Source organism: Myotis myotis, unplaced genomic scaffold, assembly GCF_014108235.1.
Source record: "Myotis myotis isolate mMyoMyo1 unplaced genomic scaffold, mMyoMyo1.p scaffold_m19_p_3, whole genome shotgun sequence".
NCBI lineage: Eukaryota > Metazoa > Chordata > Mammalia > Chiroptera > Vespertilionidae > Myotis > Myotis myotis.
This window is the reverse complement of record NW_023416335.1, coordinates 116,305,353-116,322,177: the sequence shown is the minus strand read 5'-3', so window position 1 is coordinate 116,322,177 and position 16,825 is coordinate 116,305,353. Positions and strand designations below refer to the sequence as shown.

The 16,825-nt window shown below is 43.5% G+C and overlaps 1 protein-coding gene across 3 annotated transcripts in view; it reads left to right on the top strand.

The window, feature by feature from the left end:
- WASF3 (WASP family member 3) overlaps positions 1-16,825 on the top strand; it is a 148,598-nt gene that overhangs the window by 99,643 nt on the left and 32,130 nt on the right. For all 3 annotated transcript variants that reach the window (XM_036301257.1, XM_036301258.1, XM_036301256.1), the window contains one exon: positions 8,296-8,438. In XM_036301257.1, coding sequence (XP_036157150.1) covers positions 8,306-8,438 — 133 coding nt within the window. In that variant the 5' untranslated portion in view covers positions 8,296-8,305. The remainder of the gene's footprint in view (positions 1-8,295; positions 8,439-16,825) is intronic.

Below are 16,825 nucleotides of genomic sequence, written 5' to 3'. Positions count from 1 at the left end.
AGCAGCCAGGCTGCTTGCACCACCACCTGGCCCCACTGCAGAGCCCTTTTTTGCTCCAGACCACTCTCAAAGGTAGAAGCTGCGTGTCACCCAGTCTGTGGGCCACAGCAGTTACTTAGGTATGCTGCTCCCAGGACCCCACTAATAGGCACTGTGCTTCCTTCTGGTGGGGGATGCAAGGTGTGTCTTTTACTTTGTGGGGGTGGGGGGTGGCTATCCCAGCATCGCTCTGACCACTGGGCCCCTAGAAACTTTACTGTAGTTGCCAGACTCTGCATCGTCACAGAGTTTATCTCCCAGCTCTCCAGTGTGTTGGCTGCCCACCACTTGCTTCTGCCTGCAGTCAGCATGATGTTAATATGTTGCCTCCCTCATCAGGCCCAGCACTAGTTGTCAATGAGGCATTCAGGAAGAGAGGCTTGCAGCTAGTGCAGACTCGGGGAGAGGCCTCTGTAGCATCTTCCAGCTTACTGGTGCGCTACACACCCAGAGGGTCCTGGTGGGGCGGTGGGGAGGTGCTTGGATCAGTGCTATCATGGGCTCCCACTGGGAGTCCCTGTCCCAGTTTCAGGATTCCAGGTTTTCTTTGCCACAGCCTGGACCTGCATAAGAATCCTGCCGCGACTGAGCGGGCAGATGTTCTGAATGCTGTAAGTCTCATAATTGGGTCCTCAGCCTGCAGTCCCATTGCAGGTCATGATGAGGACCACTTTGTACCGCCAGGAAGTCGCTAAGATTCTCACATTTAGCTATTAACTGCTTGTTAACAGCTCTCAGCATTTCATTATCCTTGTGCTGGGCATCAGTACAACCTCGCAGTAACGAGCCAGCTCTGCTGTTCCTATAGGTGTTCTTCCTTCGGTATCTTACAAGTGTCTGCATTGTTATGTGTGTTATTCTCATGCGTGTCATGGCATTTCCCTTCACCAGGACACCATCCAGGTCACTTCCAGTGAAATCTTTGGCAGTTGAACCTGACCTTGTGTTAGGATATTTGTTTACTGCCTACTTGTTAGGATGGCATCCTTGAAAACCTCCAGCATGGTATTGAGCAAGTCCTAATCCCATTTAACCAACTACCTATTTTCTTAGACCAGTGGTTGGCAAACTGCGGCTCGCGAGTCACATGCAGCTCTTTGGCCCCTTCAGTGTGGCTCTTCCTAAGCCTTAGGAGTACCCTAATTAAGTTAATAACAGTGTACCTACCTATATAGTTTAAGTTTAAAAAATTTGGCTCTCAAAAGAAATTTCAATTGTCGTACTGTTGATATTTGGCTCTGTTGACTAATGAGTTTGCCGACCACTGTCTTAGACCACTTGGTGCGGCTGGTATTAGTCTGGGTCCTTTGAGAAACAGACACCAAGCTGGATCACATCTGCAAGGATGCGATTAGGGAAATGCCTGTGTGAAAGGAAATAGAGAGCTAGGGAAGGCTGGCGGAGCCATCAAACCTGATGCGAGCCTGACCCTTGGTGCAGGAGGGAGTGGGGGCAAAGGTTCTCTCCTAGTTGGCTGTGCAGTCTGAGGGAGATTGGGTATAGCCATTGGGGTCCTTCTGTTTCTCTTGACTCTGCCAGTTTCTCTCAGTTAATTTCATTCTAGTTTCTTGCTGCTCCTTAACTTTGTGAACCTCCATTTCTGTGGTAGAAGAATTACCATCTCTGCTATTCAAGAGAGCAGCAACTAGGTGGGTATCATGGTCCCACTTTCAAATTCCTAGGGAAGGACTGGCCTGGTTTTAGCTTTGTCTGGAATCTAGTTCACAGCTATGTGAACCAGGTTGTCTCTCTAAATTGAAACATTTCCTAGAAAAGTTGGACAAACTACAGGTTTAATAGTAATGCCTTATGTAACCTCTAATAACCCTTAAACGTTTGATTAGCAATCTTTGATTCTTTCCTTAGCACATAGAATGACTGGGAAAAATGATTTGGTTGCATCACCATTCTTCAGTGAAGGAGTCGAGAGACATGCTTGTCATTGGTAACAGGGGTAGTCTGTTACGTGTTTGATTTTGTTACTGTAAACCATTTTCAAGAGTAACAACTGACCCAACTTTTTCTCCTTTAACTCTTCCTTGCTGTTCAATTTATTTAAATAGATCAGTATCAGATAAAAATAAAGGCTGTCTGGGGAAAAGTACACCAGTTAGAGTCCTTTACACCGAATCAGAAAGCCATAATAGTCATTGCTAAGTGATAGAACTTTTAAAAGGAGCTATGAAATCCTTTTTCTAAAACTGTAAAGACAGTAGCCTGTCCTCTCTTTGTTTGTATTTTGATAAGTGTGGGAGCTCCAAGTAAAGGTATCGTGATAGTGGGAAATGAAGGCTAGGATTGGTCATAGCTGAAATGCCCCAACAACAGGCAAAGTGCCCAAGTGAAGGCTGCGCTGAATAGAAATATGTACGTAGGACACATGGGGAAGCACCAGGGCCTGTCAGGAGGTGGGATAGGGTGTGGGGACCACGACTAGGGCATGAAGGAACAGGTGAGGCAGGGTAAGCAGGTTTAGGATCACCTGCTTAGACGTGAATAATTTCAGCAGGCATGGTGTTGTCCCTAGTTGTCTGCATTACTAGGTATGGGGATAGTGTAAGAGCTCCACAGAGAAGGTGGTGGGTGTGGGCTCTGGACTGGTAGGTTTGCATATGAAAGGCAAACTGCCGTGAGTTGTTTTCTAGCTCTGGAATTGGCTAGTCCTGAAAGGGGCAGTCCCCGAAGGGCCAGCAGGGCCCAAGCTGTGAAAGCATCAGAATACAGAAAGCAGAAGATGGGGTTCATACACCCGCATAGAGCTGAGTGTTTCCTTTTTACTGTTATGACATCTTAAACAAGTCTCCAGGTTAGTGCTCCCAGCAAGGCTGCCGTGGGTACATGGGGCCTCCCAGTGCTTGGCATATCATCATCTGTGACTCGGTAAAGAAATGCCTTACATAGATGAGTGAGGGTCTTTGGCAGGGGTTGGGGTAGGCATCAGAGTAGAGTGCAGGCACTTCTGACTGAGGACACCAGGAAAATCCTGTAAGCGTTTTCAGACTCCCGTGTGTAAGACAGCCCACGCTAGTTCCCAGGTGTACCTTAATGACAGTATGTCTGGTAGCAGGGACCAGGAGAAGGTATTTACTAGCTTTGGGTGTGTTTTGCACAGGCTGGTGGGACCTCTGAGTGGAATGTGTGTAATTACGGTTCTATCTATTTGAACGATTGAGGCTACAGAGAAGTGTGGTGGTGGGCTGGGAGATGGTGTGCTGGCATGTCAGAGGTTAAAAATATGGGGAAAGGGTGTGACATTTCATCCTGAATAAACACAAAATGTATGTGGAAACAGGCCATATTATATAAACAGTCAGCATTCAGCTCCTAAATCTCATGTTTACCCCAAAGACTTGTAAAACCCTCTTTTGAGAAATTATTTAAAAGCGAATTCATGCTTGGGCCCGTCTCACAAACCAGCATTACAAGCAGCCTGCTGATGAGCTCGGAGCCCTGAGCTCTGTCCCTTCATTAGCTTCCCAGTGCTGTCCTTGGTGCTCCTCCTGCCCCACCCCGACTGTTCTGTGCTGCTTTATGGACATCAAGGACTTTGTTGCTTGATTTCTTTCTAGTTTCATGGAATGAGTCCCTGCTGATCATTATCCAGTATTTTTCTTTCTCACACTTTATGCCTTTATTAGGTTTATTAATTATTTTTTTCCTTATGAGGAATCCTGGTTTCTTGTTTTGTAATTAGTTACTATTCTAATTGATTCTCCAAAAAAGAAGTGACAACTCACAATAAATCTTACACTCGGCTCAGAGACTTGTGTATTTGAAACTTTCATGTGAGAGCATCCCTTCCTTCGTGCACACCTCTTCTTTTACATAATTTTAATGTAAATAGAGTTAGCTGTATTCCGAGGTTCAGCTTTATCCTCAACTAGTGAATTGTTCCTTTTTTATTCCTATACTCAGAATAAGTGTTACTATATGCCAGACATTGCTCTAAATGATCATAGTTATAATAAATCAGTAACTCCTCACTCCATGAGGTGGGTACTGTTGTCCCCATTTTACAGGGAGGAAATTGAGGCACAGCGAGGCGATGTGCCCTAGGCAGTGCACCTAAGGTAATAGATAAAATAGTATTTGAATCTGAAAATATGGTATGTTCAGCTACCACCTTAATGGACATAAGGCAGAAATAGTTAATGAAAACATTAGATAATTGAACAGAACTTTTTTTCATAGCCATTAACCACTTTTGCCCTCTTCTGTTTTATTTTCCACTAGAGGCCTAATGCACGGATCCATGCACCGGTGGAGTCCCTGGACCTGGCCTGTGCCCTCTTGCAATCCGGGGCCCCTCGGGGGATGTTAGAGAGCTGGTTTTGGCCCAACCCCCACAGGCCAGGCCGAGGGGCCCCACCGATGCATGTGCATTTAGTCCTGTACTAATAAAAGACAGACATGCAAATTGACCGCACTTTCGCTATGCCTTAAGCCACGCCCACCAGCCAATCAGAGCGACTATATGCAAATCAACCCAACCAAGATGGCGGCCGGCAGCCACGGAGCTGGAGCGAGCAGGAGGCTTGCTTGCTCCAGTGATGGAGGAAGCCAAGGTTCCCCACTTGCCACGGCCTGGCTCTGAGCTTCACTGAAAGCAACAAAGTTTCAATTATAGAAGGTAAACAAACCCCAGATACCTGCTTTCAGCCAGCTGTGGCAACGGAGCTGGAGCGAGCAGGAGTGGGTTGCCCCTGGCGATGGAGGAAGCCAAGCTTTCCACAGGCCTCCGCTAAAGGCAACAAAGTTTCAATTATAGAAGGTAAATACCAGAATAAAAAAGAAAAGAAAAAAAGGAGAGGCTGGGAGCTTACGTCGCCAGGGTGCTTGGCCAGCCAGAAAACAGCCCTCAGCCCCTCACCCAGACTGATCAGGCACCCAGTGGGGACCCCCCCACCCTAAAGGGGGTGTGACCAGCCTGAAAACAGCCATCAGCCCCTCACCCAGGCTGGCCAAACCTCCATGGGATGAGGGTCCCCACTGGGGTGGACATCCTCCGAGGTGTCCCACACTGCAAGAGGGCATAGGCCGGGCTGAGGGACCCCCCGAGTGCACACATTTTTGTGCACCGGGCCTCTAGTCTATATATAAAAGCCTAAGCAACCAGCTGAATGACCACCGGTAGCTATGATGCGCACTGACCACCGGGGGGCAGATGCTCAATGCAGGAGCTGCCAAGCTGTGGTGACTTGGTAGCTGAGGTTCTCGGGTGACGCACCCAGTACCAGAGAGGAGGGACCCTGATTCTGGGGTGCATCACCTAAGAACTGCCCTCTCGCAATCCAGGATCCTTCGGAGGATGTTGGAGAGCCGGTTTTGGCCCAATCCCCCACAGGCCAGGCCAAAGGCCCCCCCCCCGGTGCATGTGCCACTGCCACTCCTGCCACCGCCACTGCGCTGGCCAGCCATGAGCTGACTTCTGGCTTTGGCGAGCGGCGCTTCCCCTGTGGAAGCGCACTGACCACCAGGGGGCACCTCCTGCATTGAGCGTCTGCCCCCTGGTGGTCAGTGCATGTCATAGCAACCGGTCATTCCACCATTAGCATCAATTTGCATATTACCCTTTTATTATATAGGATACTCTCTTATATAAAAGGCCCATGGCTGTCACGCTGTAACGCCATCACGCCCAAACGAGCAACGGCTCTCTCGGCAGGTGGGGAGGGACGCGAGCTACTAGTGGCGGAGAGCTACAACCAGCAGAGGGTGGGGCGCAAGCTACTAGTTGTGGAGAGCTATGAGTGGTGGAGTGCGGGGCGCAAGCTACGAGCAGCGATGGGTGGGATGGCCAGCTAAGGCAAGCGGAAGCGAGCTACTTGCGCATGATTTCATGCACACTGGTCCTCTAGTAACACCCTAATATGCAAATCGACCGAACGGTGGAACGACTGGTCGCTGTGATGTGCATTGACCACCAGGGGTCAGACGCTCACACAGGAGCTGCCCCCTGGTAGTCAGTGCGCTCCCATAGGGAGCGCTGTTCAGCCAGAAGCCAGTCTCATGGCTGGCAAGCGCAGCGGCTTGCCTCTCCTGCCTCTGCTGCAATCAGGTGGTAAGGAGTGAGGGATTCTGGACTGCGAGAGCCCCGGACTGTGAGAGGGATGTCTGTCTGCTGGCTTAGGCCCGATCCCAGAGGGATCGGGCCTAAGCCAGCAGGCAGATATCCCCTGAGGGGTCCTGGACTGCTAGAGGGCGCAGGCTGGGCTGAGAGACTCTCCCCCCCCCCCCCCCCCGGCCAGTGCATGAATATTGTGCGCAGGGTCTCCAGTATATATAGATACTGCCTCTGCCACAGGACCCTTTGTGAGTTAGCCCTTACCCTTCAGATTTTAGTCCATCCTGTCCCCAGCAGGGTTTCCCATGAGTCCTCAGAGATGCTGGCCACACGCCTGCCCCCCTCCCCCCCACGTTTTCAGAACCCCCTGTCCATTAACCTGTGTGGTTGGAGAAATGTTTCACTTCCTCACTAGTATAAAGTTCTATTGAGGGCTTTGTCTGTTTTCTCTCACCATTGGGTCCTTGTCATGTCACACACTGCTGGGTATGTGGCAAGTGCTCAGAAAGTATTTATTGGATCCATGAACAAAGGTTATGAAGAAAGGGGGAAGAAAGCAAAGATTGATTGTATGCTGACCACATTCTGGCTCTTTAGATACAGTATACCATTCTGTTATTGTACCAGATGAAAATAAGTTTTATTTCAAGTTACAGACAACCCAACTACAGTGGCTTAAACAAATATGATATTATCTGTCTCACACAACAAGAGTTCCACATGGGCGTTTCGGGCTGGTTTGACTGTTAACAGATGTCACCAAGGTTTTAGGCCAGGGGTCCTCAAACTATGGCCCGCGGGCCACATCCGGCCCGCCGAAAACATTTATCTGGCCCGCCGGGTGTTTTTGCCGCTGCTGCCTGTTGCTTAGCAGCCAACTAGTTTTTTTTTTAAACTATAGTTCAGCCCTCCAACGGTCTGAGGGACAGTGAACTGGTCCCCTGTTTAAAAAGTTTGAGGACCCCTGTTCTAGACTTTTCTGTGTTTCTGCTCCTGCAAATTGGGCAATATGATAGTCTTGTCAAAGTGACAGTCACTGGATTTTTCTGCTGTGCTGTGAGCAGTAGATTTGTTGCATGAGTAGATTTGATACTCTAAATGCCTCCTTAAACAAAAAGTTTTACTTTTTTTATAATGTACTTTATAAAGAGAAACATGAATGGAATTCCCAGGGTAACAGGAAGCTTTCCTGAAGTGTCCAGTGATCCTCTGCTTTTGTTTAAGTCTAAGCTTTTAAAGCCGACTGGAAACTGTGTTGGGAGAGATTATTGACAGGTGTTACTGTAGGGTGAACTGGTTGGTATTTCAATAGGAGGCCCAGTGTTAATGTTTATAGACTTTTCTCTTCAAACACTTGTCAGGGAAGAATGCTCTGGTCTCCTTCGATGGGGGGTACAAACCAGGCCCCAGTGTTATGGACGCCAAGTGGGAAGGGACCTGGGGTGTGAGGAGCATATCTGTCTTCGCATTCGGCGTAGACTTTGATTTCATACCACAGGTTTCAGTGCCTTGCCTCCCCCAACCTTGAGCTATGCCTAGTGTCTCAAGTTCAGATCCTTGAATTCACCTGTTCCAGAGAGTACAATGTGCTGGGTGGGTGGAAGAAGGCCAGCCCAAGAAGGGAGAAGAAATTCATAAATGGGTTTTAAAAACCAATGCTGTTTTCATACCCCTTGATGCCCCATTTCATAGCTACTTGGGATCTCCCGTTCCTGAGCTTTGTGGAGGAGATTTGCAAGCTTATGTGTTCAGGTGAGCTTACTTCCTGCCTCCCTCTGCTTGCAGCCTAGATATGTCTTTTCTCTGTCTTAATTTTATTAAGCTCTTTCCACAGTTTTAAGGCTGTTGTGTCCTGCTCTTAGTTCTTGTGGGCTCACGCCTTTTCTCTCTCCTGTCATTTCAATGGAAAGGGAGGGAAGGTAAGATGATGTATTCATTCACTCATGCTTACCTGGAAATCTTGCATATATTATTTTTCTATAAAGTAGAATTGTACTGTAATTTATCTTTGATCTCTATAGTATTCATTTAAGTTATTCAACATCTGTTACATATTTAACTGATTCTCTTATGTAGAAATGACAGGATAATGAAAATTGCTGGGAAAAAGAATCAATTTTCCAGAAAATGAAGACTCTAGATTTGTTAAAAAGTGCAATGAGCCTTTTAAAAAATGTCTGTTTAATTTTCAGATTGTGAGCCATGCCTTTAGTGAAGCGGAACATCGAACCTCGGCACCTGTGCCGGGGCGCCCTGCCCGAAGGGATTACCAGTGAACTTGAATGTGTAACCAATAGTACCCTTGCTGCTATCATACGCCAGCTAAGCAGTCTAAGTAAGTCATCTCCTTTTTAGAATAACTTTTTTTTGGATTATCAGTTGCATTTTATTAATTTTAATATTAGCAAATAGATTTCAATTCAATAGCTATGTGCTTGTCCAAAGATGAGACTGCAGCTTTGAGGGAAGGAACCGCCCTTCCTCCCTCCTGCATGTCCCAGTGTGGAATTAGCAGCACCCTCTCTGGCCTTGTAGCACCAGCTTTATGTAGCAAGACGTAAAGTTATAGTTGACCAGTTCACAAATTATTGGATGAGGCCAAATGAGTAGATACAAAGTAGTTTTACACAGTTTTTAAAACGTATTAAAATGCGCATAATATAATTAGCTTTTATAAATTTTATTTAAGTATTTTGTTTAACTTGGACAGGACTAACTTGTATAAAAGGTAGCAAATTGAAACTAGTTAACAACTGTAATACATCTGGCTCAGAGTAGGCACTCAATAAATATTTGTTGATTGAATAATACTCCAAATTAATCAAAGATTAAAGCCAAAAATTATGAGATTTGCCGATTCCAAATTGAAGTCAAGTACGATTGTTACAGATATACAGAACCAGGTACATGTTACATACATAGGGCATATAAATACCAGCAAATTCAAGAATAAGGAAAAGAAGACTTTCTGTTATTCTAATTTTGAACGTTCATATGAACTACCACCCAAGGAATATGCCATGTCTTAAGCCTCAAATATGTGTTTGAAAATGCTTTTCCTTCAAAACTCTTTGAGGTTGCAGTGTTTTTCCCCCTAACTTTTTATATAATCTTGTTTTCTCACTTCATCCCACTCCTTTTAGGTTTAGATGGTTACACTGCATTTTGGGTGACAGGTTTTCACAGTTAAGTTTTTCAGAAACTCTTAATAACTAGAAAATTGTCCATAAAATTTCACATACTTGATAGCCTCAAGCACAGGGTATGGTTCCTAAAGAACTTCAAGCACTTTTTTTTTTTTTTTTTTTTTTAAGAAAAAGCATTATGGATAGGTATTTTCAGAAAGAATTGTACTGTATTATTACTCATTAATTTTTAATACATCTATAATCATTGACTAAGTCAAAAGTAACTTGGAAATTAGTTAAATGTATTTCACAGTAGATTTCTTCTGAAATATAAACTAATTATAATTGATTTTTGGTAGTGGTTGTTGATAAAATATATAAAATTGTATAATTATAGGAAGATACCTTGCAAATTATTGAAGGGTAAAATGTTTCTGTTTGCATTCACATATATATATTTAAATTTATCTTTATTGTTGAAAGTATTACAGATGTCCTCTTTGTTTTTTGGTTGTGTGTGTTTTTTTTTTTCCCCCATCAACCTTCTCTACCTGCACCCACCCCTCCCAAGCCTTCCCCACACTATTGTCTGTGTCCATGGCCTATACATATATATGCATATAGGTAAATTCCCCAGTTACTCTCTCCCCTCTCACCTCCCCACCCCCACCTTCCCTCTGAAATTCATCAGTCTGTTCCATGGTTCTATGTCTCCACATCTATTTTCTTCATCAGTTTATTTTGTTTATTAGATTCCTGCACTCATATATTTTTGTAAGAATGCTTTAGTCTCCTGTTTTTATGGCTAAAATATCTATTGGCGTCCTGTATAATAAAAGCCTAATATGCTAAGTGTCCAGTCATTCGGTTGGCCGTTCAACCAACCAAAGTGTAGTCTATATATATAAAAACCCAGCGATCGTTACAGCAGAATGACCAGGACGACCAGAATGACCGGTGGCTATGACATGCACTGCGGCAGCCAGCCAGCCTGATCCGGGCCGGATCTCCCCAACACCCTGACCAGGACGGGCCCCGCGTCAGCCAGAGCCCGGAGCGGCGTGGACATGGCTGGAGCTGGAAACCCTGGCGAATGGGGGGCTGAAGGACCCATGCCTTTTCAGCCTTGGCCTTGGAATTCTGTGGGCAACCAGTGTACTGGTTATCAGAGCGTCAGAGGTCAGCCCTGCTTCAAGAGAGAGGACGTGGAGGAAAGTGGCAAGGCCACAGGAAGGATAGGAAATGTTGTGGCCACCTTCGTGAAACACAGCTGCCATGGGCTTCAGTAACTATGAACAGATAATCTTTGGTCTCCATTCTACAGAAGAGGAAGCTGAGACTCAAAGAAGGAAGCCTTCCGCAACACCTCACCCACTTCTCAGACCTGACCCTGTGCAGCATTGTTTTCATTGAAAGTAGAGGATCCAAAATGTTTTTAGACCTTTGCTATTTTAGGCAGGAAAGAATTTAGCACAGGGATTGGTGTTTGGGAAATCGTCGGAAAGCTCTAGGAGGGGGTATTAGGCTGGGTCCCCAGGAAAGACTCCCTGCCCAGTGGGAGGAGCTGCCCCCTCAGCCACAACTGAATTCTAGGACACTTGGCACAGCTGTGACCCGGGGATCGAGAAACTGCTGCCCCCACAAGTGCCCTCCAGCTCCCACAAAACAGGTCACTGGGCACTGCCTCTGCCACAACTGCCTGTGCACAGCCTGGATTCTGCTGTAGAAACCTCCACATCTCTGCAAACGTGATCACCAGCAGCAAACAGCCCAAACTGTGGGAAAACTCTCTGCCCCACTTCTGCCTTCAAAATATTGTACAAGTGCATCCAATAGACAGAAACGAGTTCATATACAGAAATCTAGCTGCAAAGGAGTTTGGGCAATTTCAGACTTTCATCTAGGAGTGAGATCTTGCTAATGTACCTCATATGCCTGGTATTGATAAAAATGGGGCCTGGCTGGTGGGGCTCAGTGGTTGAGCATAGATCTATGAACCAGGAGGTCATGATATGATTCCTGGTCAAATTTCGGCTTGATCCTAAATACGGGCCTGCAGGAGGCAGCTGATCAATGATTCTCATCATTGATGCTATCTATCTCTCCCTCTACCTTCCTCTGAAATGAATAAACATTTTTTTTAAAAAATGGGCCATGCTGTATATATATGTTATAACGAGTTTTTCACTTCGTAGATCACTAATGTCTTTCCTGTTAAAACCATACTTAGAGAACATTGTTTATTTATCATTCATTTTAATTGATCTCAGAGAGAAGAAGGGAGAGAGAGAGAAACATTGTTCCATTGTTTCCTAAACTCACTGGACTGGATATTGAATCTGCAACCTGGGCATGTGCCCTGACTGGCAGTCGACCCAGCACTTTCTGGGACGATGCTATGCTGGTACCCTGACCCCAAATTCCAGCCTCCAGAACTGTGAGAAAAATACATTTCTGTTGTTTAAGCCACTCAAATTTAAGATATTTTGTTATGGCTGTCTGAGCTTATTAATCCTGTATAATAAAAGCCCAGCAACCGAATGGCAGAATGACTGGAATGACCAGAACAATTGCGGCCCCTCACCCTGGCCAGCCCTGCCCCCAATCGGCCCCCATCGGGGCAGGTCTACTGGACCCCACCAGTGCACAAATTCGTACACTGGGCCTCTAGTATGCTAGTGATATGCTAAGGCCACTCAACCGCTCGCTATGACATGCACTGACCACCAGGGGGCAGACAGTCGACTGGTAGACCAGTTGCTATGACATACATTGACCACCAGGGGCCAGATGCTCTGACTGGTAGGTTAGCTTGCTGCTGGGGTCCGGCCGATTGGGACTGAGTGAGATGGGCTGGACATACCCTGGAGCCCTTCTGTGGTCCCTCCCTGGCTGTCCAACCTCTCATGTTCCTCCCTGGCCCCGATCATGTACCAGTGGGGTCCCTTGGCCTGACCTGTACCCTCTCGCAATCTGGGACCCCTCGGGGGATGTCAGAGAGCCAGTTTCAGCCTGATCCCACAGGCCAGGCCAAGGGACCCCACTGGTACACGAATTTGTGCACTGGACCTCTAGTAGCATATAAGTGATGAAAACGCACACAACTGTTAAAGTTTTAATAGTGGAGCTGTAGCTCATGCTATAATATTCAGTGTAATGTTGTGTTAGTAGTGTTTATGGTGCCCACTTGGGTACCGTCTCTTATAAGTGAAACTAATAATACAGTATGTTTTGTTTCACGTAGTCCACTTTTAGGCAGAATAATAATAGTCCCTCGAAAGATGTCCATTTCTTAACCCTGGAACCTTCAGATTGCAGCTATCCTATATGACGTGGCAAGGGGGAATTAAGATTGCCAATTAGCTAACCTTAAGAGAAGATGATCCTGGAGTCTCCAGGTGGGACCAGTGGCAACACAGGGGTCCTTTAAATGTGGAAGGAGGAGGTAAGAGAGTGCCAGAGAGTTGTGATTTAACGAAGACTCAATTGGCCATTGCTGGCTTTGAGATATAAGAAAAGGGCATGAGCCAAGGAATGTAGGCAGCCTTTGGAAACTGGATTATCCCCTAAAGCCTCTACAAGGAACACAGTTCTGCCTATACCTTGGTTCAGACTTCTGACCTCTGGGAACTATAAGAATATATTTGTGTTGCTTTAAGCCACTAAATTGGTGATTTGATACAGCAGCTATAGGAGACTAATGCACCACTCTAGCCTTGGTTATGTTTTGTACACATAATCTGCTGTAGCCTTACATGAGATACCAGCCTCAAGAATAGTCAACCTTATTTAGGCTGCCTCAGTGGATCTCAATCAGAATCACTGGGGGAACTTTAGAACCAAAGACTAGGAATCACTACAGAGATTGTGATGGGAGTGTGTCCCAGAGATAGGAACTACAAATTAGATTCTGTGCATCTGGATTGAAGAGATGAGCTGGATCAGTCATTTTCTCCCAGGAGGCGTGAACTAAGAAACCACACAGAATTTTCTAGTTTATTATGGAATCTCTTCCCGAAATCTCATCCAGCACTAAAGAAATCATGATGGCTGCCTGCAAGCCAAAGTTGTGGAGTGGGGCAGAGCTAAGAGAAGATAGAGCAAATTGGTGAAGAAAGGCAAAATAATTTGCAGAGAGAAACTGGAGCTGAACATGAAAGAGACCACAGGGCCCAGCGAGGAGGAGACAGCAGCAGGTCCCTGGACCTGCAGGAGCTGGACATTAAAGGAGGAGAGCTTAGGTGTCCTCAGAACAGATGCCCATTCTTCAAGTTCCTCAAGTGCATCTGTACTCACAACCCAGAGAGCCTTACACAAAGAGGAGTATGGTAATATGTATGCCAAGATGATTTTGGAAAACTAAGGTACTAAGTTTTTAATTGTTAGTAGAATAGCAAATTATTGATTAACATTTATTTATTTATTAGTGCTTATTCACCAGTACCCCTGTAGGTGCAACATACAGCAAATAAAATCAATTTGGTGCCTACTTAGAAGTTAAAAAAAACATATATTTGACATCAGTATAGCCATAAAATAGGAAATATGTGCTGCTACAACACTCGCACATAATAAATGACATCTATATTTTGGGTCAGTCTTTATTTTTTGTGTGTTTTTTCTATTGAGTAGGTAAGAAGTGAGATAGATATATATATACACACACACTTAGGAAGCTATATCATAAAAGTTCTGTGAGCACAAGAATTAGAGACAAGCGTCATAAGAAACCCCCCACCCCCGACCAAAGGCAGAATTGCTGGAAATTCAAGCACTTTCCCAGATGATATTTGACCTAGAATATCAGAAATACCTCCTTATGGAATTTTAAACGTAATTATGAGTGCAGTTGTTTTTCATTTCTTCTTTCCCTAAATAGATTTCAACATAGCAGGTTTTAAACATAGAATAATCCTTAAGAGTACAAGTTGGAGAGTCAGCCAAGTCTGAATGTTCAGTCTTGCCTTCGTTAAGCATCTCAGGTTTATCATTTCTATTTTTCCCATTTCATGAGTTTATAGGCTTATGTATGGCAAAATGTTTTAAGTGGTTTATTTTCTGATAGTTTTGATATACACTTTTAAAGCAGATCATCTAAAAACTTTGAAGAAAGATTTTAAAGATTTTAATATTTTTCTAAAAATATCATATCAGGTACGTGGTGTGATTATCGGTAGCCTAAACTAGTATTCTTCCACCAAGCAGGCTTTTATATAGGCGTGAACATTGTCTGCTTCAGTCTAAAACAGTGGAAAGTGAAACCACAGGTAAGGGGGGAGTACTACCACTCCTCCTCCTCCTCCTCCTCTTCTTCCTCCTCCTCCTCCTCCATACACACACACACACACACACACACACACACACACACACACACACACAATAGAATATTATTAAGCAGCAAGAAAGAAGAAAATGCTGCCATTTGTGACATGGATGAATGTAGAGGATATTATGCTAAGTGAAATAAGCCAGACAGAAAAAGACAAACACTGTGTGATTTTATTTATATGTAGAATCTAAAAATAAAGTCAAACTCATAGAAACAAATAGTAGAATGGTTATTACCAGGGGAGGAGTTATAGTGCTGGGTGGGAGGGTGGGAGATGCTGGTCAAGGGTAGAAGCCTTCAATTATAAAATGAGTAAGATCTTGGAATCTAATGTATAGCAAGCTGACTATAATTTAAAATAATATGTTGTATAATGGAAAATTGTTAAGGGAATAGATTGTAAGTGTTCTTACAAAAAAAACTATGTGAGGTGATGTGGTTATTTCTTTGTAAGATAAAAATCATGACTCATTTTAAGAGGCTAACTTCTCTTTACAATTCTACACATTCAGTTAATGAGAAAAGAGATATACTTGGATGCGTGATGAGGATTTTCCATCTGGATAATTAATGAAGCCTGAGCTTAATGATTGCTCAGGCATTTGAGTGAGTATTTATAGGTAGATGTATTAATTAACTTGATTGTGGTAATCATTTCACAATTTATGCATGTAAAATCATCACATAGTATACTTTAAATATATACAGTTTTGTCAGTTATACCTCAGTAAAGCTAGGGGAAAAGTTATAGGACTATAGAACACTGTCTCTCCCCCACACCTTCCCAACTCAGTATTAAAGGCCACCGTACCTTGGTCCTTTTACCCATGTCATGATTGGCTTTCAATAACATGATTGGCAAAAAACCCCACACAAAACACCACAGTATAAAGAGACAGAATAAGCATCAGAACCAGATTGAGATGTGTCAGGGATGTTGGAATTATTAGCCCATGAATTTAAACTAGATATGATTAATATGCTAAGCTCTAATGAAAAAGTAGACAGCATTTAAGAACATATGGATGATATGAGCAGAGATATGGAAATTCTAAGAAAGAATAAAAAATACATTGAAGGAAAGAATGAACAAGGTCAACAACATATATGAAGAAATAGGGAATTTCAACAGCAAAATGGAAACTATTAAGAAAAAAAAAAGACTAGAACTAAAAAATATATTCTCAGGAATAATTCACTTGATGGCATAAAAGCAAACTGGACCTAAGCAGAAGGGATTAGTAAGCTTGGAGACAAGTCAATAGGAATTATCCAAACTGATTCACAAGAGAAAATTAGTAAGAAAGAAAAAGTATTCAAAATATGGGACAACATCAAATGGTCTAACACATATATAATTGAAGTTCCAGAAGAAGAGGAAAGGAGAATAGTGCAGAAAAAATATGGATGAGCATTTTTGAATATTGATGATAGATAACAACCAAATGATCCAAGAAGTTCAACAAATTTCAAAATGTGTAAATTAAAGTAAGTCACATATAATCACATCATCATAATATTGCTGAGTGAACAACGATTTTAAAAAGCTTAAAAGAAGCAAGAGAAAATAAATAGGGGAAAACATTGTTAAAAATGACAGCTGACTTAATCATCAGAAACAATGGAAACCAGGAGGCAGTGAATAAAGTGACAAAAGAAAAAAGTTGTCATTCTATAACCAGTGAAAATGCCCTTCAAAAATGAAAATGAAATAAAGACATTTTTATTCAGAGAAAATCTGAGGGAATTAGTTTTTGGCAGACCTGCACTACAAAAAAAAAAAGCTAAAAACAAATTATTTAGGCTGAAGGGAATGAAACCAGATGGTAGCTTGGATGTGTGAGAAGGAATAAAGATCACCAGAAAGATATTTAAAAATTATATGTTTATATCTCTATTTAAATATTGACTGTTTACTGTATGAAATTAAAATATATTCAGTAAGAGCTCTAAGGGAAGGAGATAAATGGAAATTTTACTGTTGAGTTTTACATTGTTTATGAAATACTATATTATTTGAAAGTACAATTTGATGAATTAAGAATGTATATTTTAATTTCCAGTAACCTCTAGGACAGTGATGGCGAACCTATGACACACGTGTCAGAGGTGACACGCGAACTCATTTTGTTGGTTGATTTTTCTTTGTTAAATGGCATTTAAATATATAAAATAAATATCAAAAATATAAGTCTTTGTTTTACTATGGTTGCAAATATAAAAAAATTTCTATATGTGACACGGCACCAGAGTTAAGTTAGGGGT